The 14,676-nt window shown below is 43.2% G+C and overlaps 1 protein-coding gene across 3 annotated transcripts in view; it reads right to left on the bottom strand.

The window, feature by feature from the left end:
- Window positions 1-1,103: 1,103 nt before the first annotated feature.
- kcnq2a (potassium voltage-gated channel, KQT-like subfamily, member 2a) overlaps window positions 1,104-14,676 on the bottom strand; it is a 26,460-nt gene continuing 12,887 nt past the window's right edge. Inside the window, exons 2-20 of one of the 3 annotated variants that reach the window (XM_076095428.1) lie at window positions 13,251-13,341; window positions 13,032-13,158; window positions 12,211-12,386; window positions 11,268-11,393; window positions 10,980-11,090; window positions 9,813-9,908; window positions 9,608-9,702; window positions 8,927-8,986; window positions 8,354-8,383; window positions 7,689-7,742; window positions 6,702-6,907; window positions 5,982-6,029; window positions 5,659-5,676; window positions 4,694-4,799; window positions 3,631-3,762; window positions 2,965-3,015; window positions 2,047-2,140; window positions 1,759-1,943; window positions 1,104-1,671 (exon numbers count right to left, since the gene is read on the bottom strand). In XM_076095428.1, coding sequence (XP_075951543.1) covers window positions 1,104-1,671; window positions 1,759-1,943; window positions 2,047-2,140; window positions 2,965-3,015; window positions 3,631-3,762; window positions 4,694-4,799; window positions 5,659-5,676; window positions 5,982-6,029; window positions 6,702-6,907; window positions 7,689-7,742; window positions 8,354-8,383; window positions 8,927-8,986; window positions 9,608-9,702; window positions 9,813-9,908; window positions 10,980-11,090; window positions 11,268-11,393; window positions 12,211-12,386; window positions 13,032-13,158; window positions 13,251-13,341 — 2,374 coding nt within the window. Of the gene's footprint in view, window positions 1,944-2,046; window positions 2,141-2,964; window positions 3,016-3,630; window positions 3,763-4,689; window positions 4,800-5,658; window positions 5,677-5,981; window positions 6,030-6,701; window positions 6,908-7,688; window positions 7,743-8,353; window positions 8,384-8,926; window positions 8,987-9,607; window positions 9,703-9,812; window positions 9,909-10,979; window positions 11,091-11,267; window positions 11,394-12,210; window positions 12,387-13,031; window positions 13,159-13,250; window positions 13,342-14,676 lie in introns of those variants that run through there. The other 2 variants (XM_076095427.1, XM_076095429.1) reach the window with 2 other exon arrangements.

Raw genomic sequence — 14,676 nt, 5'->3', positions numbered from 1 at the left:
TAATAACAATACAAAATATATGAGTTAATGTGCATTTTAGTTTCCATATGTGGCATTAAACATCTGCCTTTGTATTTAATGTGGACATCATTTGTTGACATAAAAAAAACTGAAAGCTTGGGCTGCCTTCACATGATTGTAACTCAATTAAAGCCACATTAAAAAAAAAGCAAACGTATTTTAGCTTGAAACTGGTCATGCACGCACATTTTCATGTCTTGTTCACCTCTCGGTTTGTTTGTATAAGAAGTGAGACACTCGTGGAATTTGTCCGCTAACTTTTCTTCTGGTTTTGTAGCCAGCTTAAACGCGGTCCTTAAATCAACCATTTAACATGCCATGCAGCAGGTTCACTGGTTTATCAACGGGGAAGTATCTGCAATACTTTGAGGAGAGTTATTCTGCAGTACTTAGTGAACACCAGGCTGAATTAAACCATTCTAAAAAGCAAGCACATTTCTTTAATTTTTTTCTCTGCAAGAATCTAATGGATTATCATAGCTAAGATTTTGGCATCAAAACACCTCAAGTCATTCAAAGGTATAGAAGTGTTATCAAGACACTATGCTAACCGTGTGGTGAGACTGAAACGTTCTTGCATCACTAACTTCCACTATGTCGTCAAAGTTTAAGTGGTCAGCGTAACAGATGAAGTGCTGAAATGCACTCACTATTCATAAAAGAAGGTGATTTTCTCTCTTATGTTTCATTCAAATCCCTGTCACGTACAAGTTCAGTGCAAAATGAAAAAGTTTCCTAAATCACACTCCCACATCTGTTCTCTCGCGTACCTTTCATCACTAATAAATAAACAGAAATGTCACCAAGTAAGAAAGAAATGTCCCTAAACAGCTATTTTTCTATTGACCATGATCTCGATGGATACAATGCAACTGTAATCAAGCATTGCATGTAAAGTGTTGGATCACAAACAAAACAAAAAGGTGATAAAGGATGACTTTTTCGTTTTTATAAGTACATATTTTTACCATCCTCACAAATAAAATGCTAATCGTAACCATTCACTTAACCTAAAATAGCCTGTAATAGCATCGTCAGCAGCAACAGTCAGTCAGTTGGCTCCTGATAGGTCCCCCGATGGCCTACTTTAGTCTTGGCCATGCCCTGTCTCCACATGACACCTCTCCGGTGAAGGACGGAGGTGAGGGAGCGTAGAGTTCAGAGTCTGTGTCTGATTCCCCCTCTGCTATGAAGGGTCTGACCCTTGCACAGAGTGACGGTCCGGCTGCAGCTTCAGTCCCTGCTCCGGCTCCTGAGCCTGTGAAGAAAGAGGGCCCAAAGAAGTCCTCCTTGGCCTGGGAGATGCTGAAGCCGCTGAAGGAGCGCTCCAGCTCCTCGTGGTCGACGGACGGGATGGACAGGGACGTGTCGCTCTCCATGACGGTGGTCTCCTTCTGACGTCTCCGATGGCGCCTCCTGCTTCGAGAGCCGCTCTCTCTGCCGCCAGGGCCGGAGGAGGATCGGTCGTGGACCGGAGCAGGCGGAGGCGGGAGGCGGAACAGGGAGGGCGAGTGATCGCCGCTGCCGCCGACCGGCGAGGGGGTGTTGGCCACACTGCTGTTCCAGGCGGGCTGGCTGAGGGGGTGCTCTAGCTGGTGCTGCCAGGAGGTAGAGGGGCGGCTGTGGCTGCCAGAGGGGGTGCCCACCGATCTGGCCACGCAGACACCCAACAAAGGATCTTTCTTTTCCAAAGACCCATCCGAGCACGAAACAGCTGCCGCCAAGCACGTCTGCAACTCCTTCTCCTCCTTCACCTCCTCTTCGCCCTCCTTCTCCTGCTTGTCCTCCTCCGGGCTGTGGTAAGGCGGGGCTGGATACGGCTCCTTGACGTTGAAAAAGGCCTCGGTTTCCGAACGAGTGATGCCCATGCGCTGCACATACATGTTGACCAGGAAATCCAATTTCCTGTCCATGCAGTTCACCTGCAGGGAGAAAGAAAAACATACGCAAACAATGTAGAAAAGGTGTTCCCAAAACGTGAACCCACCCGTGCCTCGTTAACAAACCTGGAGGAAACATTCATACCTGCTTTTCCACTTTGATCAGACGTCCCATCATGCTCTGGTCATCTCCAGCTTCTCCCTCAGCTTTAGGACCTTTACCAACTATCTGGTCAACTCTAGCATTTAGACAAAAGTAATATCTCAGATTAAAACACTGTTCTGCCACATGGGTTTCAACTTAAGAAGTTCATGATGCCAAAATGATAGTAAACTACCGTTACATGAAAATGAGGTAAAGAAAGCCTTCAATGTCGACAATACTCATCAAGCCACAAGGATGTTTGGAATGAATGAGTGGCGGCCTACGTTTCCTGAAAAAGCATGGATTTCAGGTTGACGGTGTGGATGCATGCATGATGAGATCAGGCGGTCTTTAATGAGGCAAAGAGTGAGTCGAGGGGGGAGATTCTGTCTAGGGGCCAAAATGCATCACTTGGCATGCTTTTGTTGTGCTTCATGCTTCATTTCCATTGCATCCTGCTGGGGGAGCTCTCCTTCTGTCTCTCCAATGTGAGAGCAAGCATCTAGCACTGTCGAACCCCTGTTGAGTGGGGGCCACCTGACACGGCTCATCAACATTCTGTCAGAAAATCAGCAGGATGTCTCGCTTTTTTTCTGCCTTTTTCTTGACAGCAGCTGATATAACGCGACATAAGAGCTAAAGAGGCTGCACAACATTCTCCAAATGTCGCCCGTGATGCTGTTTATCCAACTCTTGTCTTGATTCTATTTGATTACAAATGTTAAACTTTATCTTAGCATGCGTCATCTGGCTAAATAAGACCAGTGGCTTAAACTCAAAAGGGGTTCCGTCGATCAAAATAATAAGGTAGCTTGTAACTGCTTCAATATTTGGGCTGTGGTGTAAAGAGCATAATGCTGGTAAAATGGTCATTCTAGTGGTGCAGTCTATTAACCTAACCTAGGGTCTTCAGTGGACTTCTTATGGCGAGGTGTTGATGGGGGAGGGGGCCCCACAATCATATCTATCCTGGCAAGGCACACAGAGACGATATGAGCGCAATGAAAAATGAAGCAACGTCGGGAATCACATCAGCTATGGAGAACACGTGTCAATATATTCCACACACACAAGACTACGGTGAGTCTGACTTGCTTCATTGGATGAGGAGTGCAACTGTTGGAATATATTCATTCTAGACCTTTGGAGGGATCAAAATGGGCGGAGCTAACTCGCGGGAGATAAAACAATGAGATTATACATCAATGTTGGATCTAAAATGATTTCGTGACAAAAGGAGTGAATCGTAGTTTGATAAAGAAATGTTACACACACAACACTGGGATCTGAATACAACACATGTCGCCGGACAAAATGGAACAGGCGAATCAATGACTTGTGTGTCACGACATGTTTGTATCCAGCGAGACCACCAACACTGAATTACTGAATCACATCTCTGCTGTTACACCGAGCTCAAACTGATTATTGAACCAAAACAAATAAACTGAAAATGCATCCTCCGAATCCACCCCGACATTTAGACTCACAGCGAAAGTGACGGTCGATCACTCTGAGACGACCTGGAAATGAGCGTGGGTCAGATTTTAACTGCAATGTACTGTACAGCGACCGTTCACTTGCCTGGACTGCAGGTTCTTGATGCGAGACAGCATGTCCAGGTGACCTGCCGAGTACTGCTCGATCACATCCATGACATCGTAAGGCCGCAGGCTCTCTTTGAACCTTCGCTTTGACACCAGAAACTTCATGACGCTGAGGAAGGACACAGCATTTTTTAAGCACGAGTGGGCCTTTTTGCACAATGGACATTTTGACTTGTCAGAAAAGGACAGTTAATGACGAAGTGTCCCAATAAGCCATGACCAGCATGCACAGCACCACAGCCCTCAAACTGAAGCAGCTAAATGGAATTCAGCTTTCATTTTTTTTTTTATTCACACCGTTTCCTACTGCGACATGTCAAAATATCTTTCGTTAAAAAGGCCTTTCATCACAATTTGAAACAGTCGATGTGGAAAACTGTTAACAGGTGGTCATATACAAGCAACTCCACAGCAACTGAGCAAACTCCACCCACTAAGAATGTTAGATATGATTGAGTATTCAGGAAAGAAAGTATAAAAAGTGGACCTTGAGTGAAGATTATTTTGCCGAACTACTATGTCAAAGGTCAAGCATGAACCATCATGCTCGGACTTGTTGTCATAATTTTGGCCATCCTTACTGTTGGTTAAAATGGCATTGAACTAGACAAAGTCATTTCTGAGATCTGGGGACACTACAACAAAGTCCAACTTCATTTGGAGGGAAAACCAAAAATGAGAGCTCCCAAATGCTACAAGGTCAAAGTTGAACCAGAAAGTTGGGTCTGTGTTGGTCACAACAAACCAATTACTTTAATTTTCTCTTCCGGGTAAGTTTACCTGACCAGGACATTAGTCATAAAGCTGTCTGACTTATTGCCCCATCAGACTTCTTTTGAGCGATGTCACCACGTTGCCAGATCTCGCCAATAAATTTAAGCACAATGTTATTATTACGGATGAATGATGGCCGAAACAAGAAAAGCAAAGTTATCCTTAAACACACTTGCACCATTGATGATTAGTTATGAACACAACACATAATTGCCGAAGTAAACATTGCAGAACCATTCAAATTGGGTAATAAAGCGAATCCTTACCAGATTGCCCTTATTGTCACCCTCAGGCCTGGTGGTAATTCTTGATCGAGAAACTCACAGTGGCAGCTCTTATCATCGCCAATTTCCTCTACGGGGAGGCTCGCCTCTGCAGAGCAAAGACAAGAGCACTCATAAAGCATATTTAATCTGCTTCCACGTGCCCAGCGTCCACAGCAGAAGCAGAGCTGTTGCTTTTAGCTTTAAAGAGGTGCAAAATTCAATTACCAAGTTGGTTTCAAGCCAGTTAGTTTGAGAGTGTGGTAAGCAGGCTTTGCGGAACAACGAAGAAAAAAAAATATAGAACTTGGTGCAGAATTGAAGGATAGTGCTGATAATAATAATAATAATAATAATACATCGATTTTCTATAGCGCTTTTCAAAATACCCAAAGACGCTTTACAAGGCACAAACGGGATAAAGCTCTTTACTGAACCCTTTAATGACAAGTACTCTCTTCCCACCACCAATTACAGTCTAGATTAGCGTTGTAATCTATGGATTTTGAAACGTATTGCATACAGACAAAGGAGTCAAGGCCTAATCGTGGTCTAACAGAAACTGGAAGAGGTTCTGGTAGGGAAAGTGAGAGGTCTCTTCATGCAACATAAAGCGGGGCTTTTGGGCATTTTGTCTCTGGGTAAATATTTGGAATAACTTGGCACCAATTGACTTGAACCCACAATCGACTCGGCCTGACACTGATGTAGATAAACACTATAATCACCTTTATTGAGAATGCTAATGTTAATACATGCTTGTTCTCAGCTAGTATCATGCTTCAGTCTACAGTTATCGTTGAGTAGGAAAACTCATAAGAAGAAAATAGAAATAAAAAAAGGGTTCATGTCAAGTGAACAAATCCCAGCAGATTTCAACATGCAGGTTCCTCAGACCGGTGTAGCTGACTTTTCTTTTGAATATTTCCCCCATAAAATCCAACCAATACAATATCCCAATGTCTTACTTATTAAACCTTCAATTGCTGCAAAGAGAGGGAGAGAGAGAGAGAGAGAGAGAGAGGGAGAGAGAGAGGAGAGACATGGGGAAAGACTTGTTATGGAGTGTAACAGGATGACAATGGCAGACAAATCGATTCCGAACATGGAACAAGTGGAGGACACGGAATGATTTCTGGTTCATGTTTGAAAGGGCTGGTCTCTCTGCTCTTACATTTACACGTACCAAACTGCGTATATTATAACGTTTATGTAACTTATGTGGCAGAATATACAGCTAGGCATCACAGAGTGCATCACAGTGAAGACATGTCATGGTGACTTGTCTGACCTGGAGAACTCTTCAGTCCAGAGTCTTCGTCCTGCATTTCAATCAGCACTTTAACATGCCATGAAGCGGAGGAAGAAAAAACAACCAATGAGACTTGGTTCAAATAGTTCAAATAGTTTGACAAAAAAGGCAAAGAAACGGCGACGTAGAGAAGTCTATTTGCTGACACAGTGGCCTGGATGACATGTGGATGCGGTTGGGCTGACGAGCAACAGGTGATGGCTGGACAACAACATTTAGATGTCTGTGTCCGGTGACCAACGGACCTCTGTCGACCCGGGACAATGTTGAAACGTTGGTTTTAGGGTGTCTTCCTGGTATGTTTGAATGCATGCGGGAGGAATCACAGTATGTAGCAACAGTCTGCACAATGAGATAAGATAGGCTTAATTGTAAATCAATTAAGTGCAACAACTCCTCCTTCTAAAAACAGACAGCTGGAGAGATCTATCTATCCGTTTCAGGAAGAAAGTGATTAAGCGAATTCCCCCAGAAAATGCAGAGATATTCCTTTAAACAGCTGCAAACTGTTTAAAGTGTCTCAGAGTGTTGAATGCTGTTTCAGAGACTTACCACCTCAACCTGAATGCAATTATACAGCAAATTGATCACTTATTCTACTACGAACGATTGGCAAATTGCTATTCCTAAAACAGGGGTATTTGTAGCGGTACTGTCCCTTTAATACTCATTCTGCTGCACTGTGTGGAGCTCCCTCACCCTCGGAGTTTTGCCGCGAGGCGCTGCCCCTGGACCTGAAGGAGTGCTTTGGCCCTCGGTTCTTCTCGGTGAAGCTCCAGCTCTTGTCGACTTTGCCGGGACTCGCCTCGGCCCCGTCCTCTGGCCCCGGAGACTGGGATTTCCCCTTGGCCATGGGAGCCTTGGAGGGACTGGGGAACACCTTGTCCTTCAGGCTGGCCTTCCGGCTTGAGGAGGGAAATGTAACCAATTTTTATTTTTTATTTTTTAACAGCACCATTAAATTTAGGCACACCACTATCTGTAACTAAATGCCTTCATCCTACTGCTGTGTTGCTCTAAGTGTAATCTTGTGAATTTGTCAAATTCAACACTGGTGAATCTTACCTCAGCAGAAACGCAAAAAGGGCAATGTCCTACAGCAGAAGGAGCCATGGCCACATACCAACATAGTGGAGCATTCGGCGGGTCGGGCAAGCAGCAGGGAGCTACGAGCAAGCATGCACGGGAAGCAGAGTGGCAGCGCACACCTCAAAAAGGAAGAGACTGTATGCAAAAAGTGAACACAAATCGTGCAAAATAATTCACCATCATACTGTGCGCTCCAACTGATAACGCGGGAATCGGTCAAAGGAAACGCATTAGGCAATATGCACCTTGCCTGCTGAACAGAAGTGCTGATTAGGCAAAAAAAAAAAAAAAGGCAGCAAGCAAATCAACGGCATAAAGTCATTACTAAACAGAAACCATAAATCAACTGTGACAGGGCGATAAACAAGGATGTATATCTGTGTTTTTTCAGAGAGAAACGTAACAGCTGTGGCTGGATTAGCTCTCTCATGTACACATCATTGAAAGAACTGCACTATCTTTTACTCAGTGAAATATCATATCATTTATCATTATATACTGTGATTCCTCTACCTTTCTTTGTGTTTAATTAAAGAGGGAGAGCAACAGAGGTGGGAAAGGAAGGAGACACACACAGACTTGCAGTGCAAACTATACCTAATAGTTCTCGGACAGCACCCGCAAAGTCTGTCATTGTGTGCATTTTCATTACTGGAGTGGCGGGAAGTAGAGGAGACACAAAAAGATCAAGTAGCAGTGGATACAGTCACAAAAACAGCAGTGTGCGCCATACTGTGATGCAAGTAACACTTTAATACATTTGCAACCAGTCGCATATCACAAAGGATGTGGAAAGATTTGAAATGCCCAGTCGTATTTTTCTTATGATGTTTTTTTTGTTTTTTAAACAGTTCAAATTAAGATATGCAAATGGTTTACGAAGTCATGATAAAGTGTTACCACATCGTCAATAATTACACTTGTTTCTTTGGCTTGAAAACAATGTGATCAAAATCAAGCAATGCTCGTAAAGTGTTCCAAATCACTTTATCCCCCCGATGCTGAAAGCTAGAGCGTCAAAGAACAGCTCGAAGACTTGAGGGAGCGGGAGTGAGGCCAACGTCAGCCGATCTGTGAGCACCATGTGAGCAAATGCAGCATGACCGTTCTTGAAGGAGGTGTGTAACACGCACGCACGCGCACACACACACACACACACACACACACCCCCAAGAAGAGTGCCTCAGCAGCAGCTAAGAGCAGATTTGAAGAGAAGCCAACGGGGGAGGTGAAGAGAGATGAGAACCGATCGGATCACAGACCTGGGAAAGGTTTCCGCTTGAGAGTCCTTCCTGTGAGGAGAAAGGACACCAGCTGTGACATGTGTCGCTCATGTGTTGCACCGTATGTCATAATCGACATGCTGTTAAGATGCTCAATATTGAGTCATGCAGCTAGATGGTAAAAACAGTGAAATTCAAATAATATATAGGGGGAGACAAAGCAATGATGTAATCCAAAGCTGGCACTTAAGTCAATAGGTATGGATGTGTACATAAATAATAACTTATTTAAACCTGCAATAGCTTTTTTGGGCCAGTTGGGGGCAGTAGAAACAAGCTGTTAATTAGCTTTTAGATATTTTGGTCTTCACCAAATTTAATCGGGTCTTCAATTTGCTAAATGCTCCACTCTGTTCACCAGTGTCATGGTCACTATCGTTGTCGTTATTATGACCTCTTCTCATATTGATTAGTGTAGCTTTAATATGGATTTCAAAGTATTTTTCTTTCTATTCCAAGATTATTGCTTCAGCAATACTATTCTTTATCCCCATTACCAGCATCCCAAACTCATCATCATCATCATCAGTTTTGTCTCTGTCATGTTTATACCTGAATGACTTGCCCTTCAGATTCCTCAGCAGGTCCAGCTGATTCAGAGGCGGAATAAGTCTGGGAAAAGACAAAGAGCATTTCTGTTGAGTCACTTTCACTAAGTCAGTGTTGGAAGGTGAAAGCTCGCCGCCAGGCAATTGAAAGCTAATTCCATTTAGTTTGGCAGTCATCTACTCTGCTAGTCCTTACCTTTTCACCCTAAATCACGAGTGGAATGAAACCGAACATGAAGTCATTTCCAGATAGAGAAGACAAGCAGCGACCCTCTAGTTTTGGATGCAACAAAAGGCAGAAATTGACGCCGTGAAAGTCAAGCACGGCAGCTTATTTGCTGATTCAAACAGTTGGACTGATGAATACGTGGTTGATTTTACAAAGTAGCCGCTGGAAATTTGTCTTTTGAGCAGCATTTCAAAGAGGCGCCCGGTGGCCCTGCCAATACACCAGCCTCATCCGCTGTAAAATGACCCTTATGAAAGCAGAAAGTGAAGAGCAACACCAGTGTGTGATTCTTCACAACAGACGTATCTGATTCAACAGGGGAGTTTTGCGATACAATAAGACGAGGATGCCCTTCCCAGTTTTAAGAGAGATGGCAGAATGCGATATGGGAAAACAGGTGCATTTTTCGAATAGTTAAATAATGCACAGCACTATTCAGACAGTTTCATTCCGTACCTGTACATTGGGACAGCTACAGTCTGCTCGTAGAAATCCCAAGTGTACAGCAGATCTGTGCGGGAAAGGTTGGTAGCATAAAACCTCCACGAAGCCTGGATGGAGGAATAAAGAATAATAATACATGTTTTACTTTTTGTCTAGAGCACAAAACAGAGATGTTTTGGTAGTTTCATAAATCTGAAAAGAAAAAACATCTGTATACCTGGAGGAGGCCTGCTGCAGGGGTACGCCTCTTCTCAAAATGTTTCTGCCTGTGTTGCTCTTGGACTTTGAGGGCGAAGCCAGAACCCAGGATGCCCTGTGCAGATTCAGTGTGACACATAAAGTGATTAGTTACCTGTATTGACCTCTGCCGGCCAGGAGTTGGGATTGCAACTCTTGTAGAACCCTTTCAGAGCAGAGCTCGGTGAGCAAATCCAACGAAAAGATCTACGTAATATCACTGATTTTCACGCGTCTGCAAAGCCTCAGGGTAATAGAAATGTGAGCGCAAATGCTGGCGAACGTGGCAAAAAGTCTTTCCTGTTAACAGAGCAATCCACTTTGTTTATGTGGGTGTGATCAACTGAACAGGTCTTAGCTACTCACTTAAAGCTTACTGCTGAGTCTGACATCTTCAAATCTTCAAATGAAAAGGGGGAAATGAGCAGAGTTTTTGTGGCTTCAGAGGAAGCTTTTAGCTTATTTCTACAGTCGAAGTACCACAGAGGAGAAATGGAATGTAACACGCTGGCTCACTTAGAGTGCTTTCTTTTTGTGAGTGACTAGAGTGGAATCATAAAAGACTGAAAAGTTATTAGGTGGCTTGGATGCACATTATCATATAAAGTGCTGCACATCTTTTTCCAATATATCACAGCAGACATATCACAGCAAGAAGAGCAAAGGTATAATTGATAACACAAACATTCTGTTTAGGTGCTCCAGATCCATGGCCCTATGCTGGTTCACTGAGATAGTCATATGTAACCAAGCCATGATTGTTTGTGATAGTGGTTCAACCTGTGCTTTCACTGCAAGTACAACTCAAAATGTCTGATGTGAGAAGTGTCTACTACACTACACAACTACTACACAACACACCCACTACACTACACAATACACCCACTTTGCCATACATTACAGCCACTTTACTACACTACACATAATCATTCTGGTGGGTCTTTCATGGAGAAAATTGATTGAATTAATGTGATAGGACTGCACACACTCTTTCTGGTGGAGTGCCGTAAGACCACATCAATGAGTGCTTTACACTATGATCAATAGAGACTAAATGAACACAAACAAGGCACAATCAGCATTATAAGCTTACTATCATGCCAACAAAACGAGATTCAAAGTACCCCTGATGATCCCTCGTACTTACAGCGGGAAGAGCAAAGAAGGCCACACCGATCATGCTGAATGTTGCTGCCAGCAAGCGTCCATTCCAGGTCTTGGGAACCTTATCACCATAACCAATGGTGGTGAGAGTGATCTGTTCAAAATAAAGTCACTACTTTATTCAAGTGGTGTGGTAAAGGTTGCAGATTTTTTTAAATAAAAGCGGATGCAAACTGGAAATGAAATCAGTAACATAACATCACAGAATGTTTTCTCTTTAACTATAATGTGGATACTGTAATCTTTTGTTTTAATTTCGGGTAAATCTTACCAGTCCCCACCAAAGAGCATCAGCATAGGTCTCAAACTCCTTATTTGACTCCTTTTCCACCGAGTACACCAGGAATGAAGCCAAGATGAGACACAGAAAGCCTATGTACCACGCCGTGATGAGCTCCTACAGGGAGAATCAATACAATGAGCATCAGGGAATCCAAAGTAATAAAGTTTTTGCCTTGCAAAATGGTGATATAACGACTTTAAATTGGTTTTAAAAAGAAATGGCATTTCTGTAATAATATCGGACATTGTTATGTGAGGCGCATGCCCTCTGTGGCAAACCAGGTACTTCATGAACGTCTTTATTTCCCTCAACACATGCTGCACACCAGACCTCTCTCCCTCTCACCACATCACACACAAAAACACACACACACAGACACAAACACAGTTGCATAGTTGCATATATAGGGACATGTCCCCCTCACTTTACAAAGTCCTGTGTTTGCCTCTCAGCATACAGGCTGCAATAGCTTATTAAGATTGCTGAGGTTGGACACAATCTGAGAGGAAGACTACAGACATTACTCAAGGTAGGAACAGTACTCCTCTGCATGTTTTCTGGGTAAAAATCATTGTTAATTATTCTCCTAACACGATGCTGGAAGTGGACATAAATCAAATAGAAGACAGTAAATGATAGTACTTTTTATAGTAAAGATTGTAGTTACATTATTCATTATTTTAGGTCTTTCTGTTATGCTACCATTATTATGTAAAGCATGATAGCTCAAATTTGATTTTTGATTTTTTTTTTTTTAACCTGCGCATGATAGAAAGTGTAGTTCATTTAGCTGCAGTGACATCAGCTGTGGTTTTAAACCCCGCAGATGGCTGGCTACTAAAACCAACTGTCTAATCAAAAGATGTTTCAGTGAAGGAGCGCTCGACTCCTCCTGAACCGCTTCACAAAAACATAACGCAAATGACGTCACCTTGCTGTGGGCATACACTACAGATCCGAGCAACTTCCAGGTGCCTCCGCGGCGATCCATGCGCAGCATGCGCAGGATCTGCAGGAATCTCAGACTTCTGATGGCCGAGGTGGCAAAAACATTGCCCTTGGATCCAGCTGCCAGCACGGACACTGAGGCGATCAGCACCATGATGTCTGGAGAGAGGAAGAGAGCAAAACATAAATCATAAAGCTCCACACGTGCTGGGGAGCTGGCAAAGCCATACATGGTTGATCAAATCAGACTGAATGAACTAGACTTTACTGAGTACAAAAGCTGTTCCAAATTCAAATTTCAGTTGAGTTTCCCATGGCTTCATCTCATCTTTAGCATAACCTCAATGTAATGCTGAAAATCACAAGAAAGCATGATAAAGATGGTTGTCACATTCTTAAACCCTCCAGGATTTGAATGTGCAAATCGTTAACGTAAGTGTTGTAATTCACTTATCCTGTTCTACACATGACATCTATTGCACTTCTGTCCATCCTGGGAGAGGGATCCCTCCTCTGTTGCTCTCCCTAAGGTCTCTTCCTCTTTTCTCCCCGTTAAAGGGGTTTTTTGGGGGAGTTTTCCTGTTCCGATGTGAGGGTCCCGGGACAAGAGGATGTCAAATGTGTACATATTGTAAAGCCCTCTGAGGCAAATTTGTAATTTGTGATTTTGGGCTATACAAAAATAAATTGAATTCAATTGAATTGAATTTGATTCAGGAAAAGAAATGGAAAAACACAGTGTTATGTTCTTTAGAGAGAGCAAGGCGAGAGAAATGACTCAAGCTCCCACCCTGTTTTTCTCACCTATGACACAGAAAGGCTTTGCGGCGAATTTTAGCCTCCCTCTCGATCCTCTGTACCGACAGCAGCAGCCAGCGGCCCATATCCTCACAATGTACTCCACCCCAAACACCACGATAGTCACAATTTCCTGTGGGACAAAGCCGAAACAGTGGAGTTAACCCTGTGACGTGATCGTATATATGTGCAGTGTCGGTTTACAGCAAATGCAATTGTACCTACCAGGATGTACAAGGCACTCTCTGAGCTATTTTTGAACTCTCTGATGGTGGCAAAGACTGAAAGTATGAGGCAGGAGAAGACCAGGAGGAAGCTGGAAGAGATAGGAGAACAAAAACAGTTTTGGTTAGTTAGTTATTTTTATTGCAAGGTATGTCACTGCTCCATTTGTCTGATCCTGTTTTAGAAAGGGGAAGCTCAACAGTGAAGCAGACTGGAGAAGCGTATGGATATAACAGCTGTGAAATGCTCAGTCAGGTATAAGCCACACAATCATGTGCATTCGGTGTGTGAAGCAGTTCAGCAAACACAACCAAACCTAAGCCTTAATATTCTATGAATGGGACAATCCCTTCAAAGTATTCTAGTAACTAAACAGCATTATGTCTTTCAGAAGCAGTGCCCCAGTCCATCTGGATAAACGACAGACCTCCGTCAACAGCTATCATTGGGACTATTTCTTTGGTTTAAAAGAAAAGTCGTGGTAAAACTCTATCTGCATTGCTAGATGCCATCAGAGCTGAACCAACCCTTTACAGTGTTTCTTGGATTTAATATCCAGATGTGGTGATGGCATGCGGTAATATACCATGAAGACCGATTGCCATCTGCTAATCAATTTCTAGCTGAAGAGGGTACGGTCGGGGACTGGATGAATAATTGGGAGCTGCAGAACCTGGGCAGCGCCTCCATTAGTGAAAGTAAGCCAAACTGCAGAAACAGCTGCAGCTCAGCTGGATGAGTAAAAAGAAAAACAAATCCTGAAAGAAGAAATGAAGGCAAGGGAGCATGAGGTACATGTTCACCTTGACTCTGATTTTTCTCGAACAAATCTAATTCGATTGTTATCGAGTGCAGTAAATCCAATCACCTGTGAGTCCTTACAGTCTGAACAAGTCCTTGATGTTCAGCCTTTTCAGCACAGAATGGGAGTTAACGTAAGAGGTCATCAAACTGTTAAGACTTGAGCAATAGACCAAACATCTCCAAAAAAACCAGGTAGAAATCTGTTCAAAGATCAATAAAACTGTGATTTTTTTTCACATTAAATAGAAAAGGGATGGCCGATGGTTTAAAGTAGACTGATACGATTATGAAGAAAAATCTAATCTGCAGCCAGGCCTCCAGAAGACTGGCTGAGAGCATCAGGCGAGGTGTTAAAGCACATTAAAGCTTACCCTGCACTAGAGTGATGTCATTTTGCCCATTTAGAGTATTAGACGAGCGAGAGTGGGCTGATGGTTGAGATAATCAGCCAGAGTTGGTAATCTTCTTCATAAAACATTTGTTGTTTTGTTTTTCTCTTTACATCCCGACAAAAATCAATAAATCAAATCAATCAGATTAAATCATTCGTCAAGATGATTTCAGGGGGGAGTGGCTTTGTAGGGAGGCCTGAACGGACGGGCTGTCAGTGTTGCAGACTTGG

Source organism: Anarhichas minor, unplaced genomic scaffold, assembly GCF_050575085.1.
Source record: "Anarhichas minor isolate MPS153535 unplaced genomic scaffold, ASM5057508v1 ptg000020l, whole genome shotgun sequence".
In the NCBI taxonomy this organism is placed as follows: Eukaryota; Metazoa; Chordata; class Actinopteri; order Perciformes; family Anarhichadidae; genus Anarhichas; species Anarhichas minor.
Note: the sequence above shows the minus strand (reverse complement) of the source record. Positions and strands in the feature narration are given on the sequence as shown.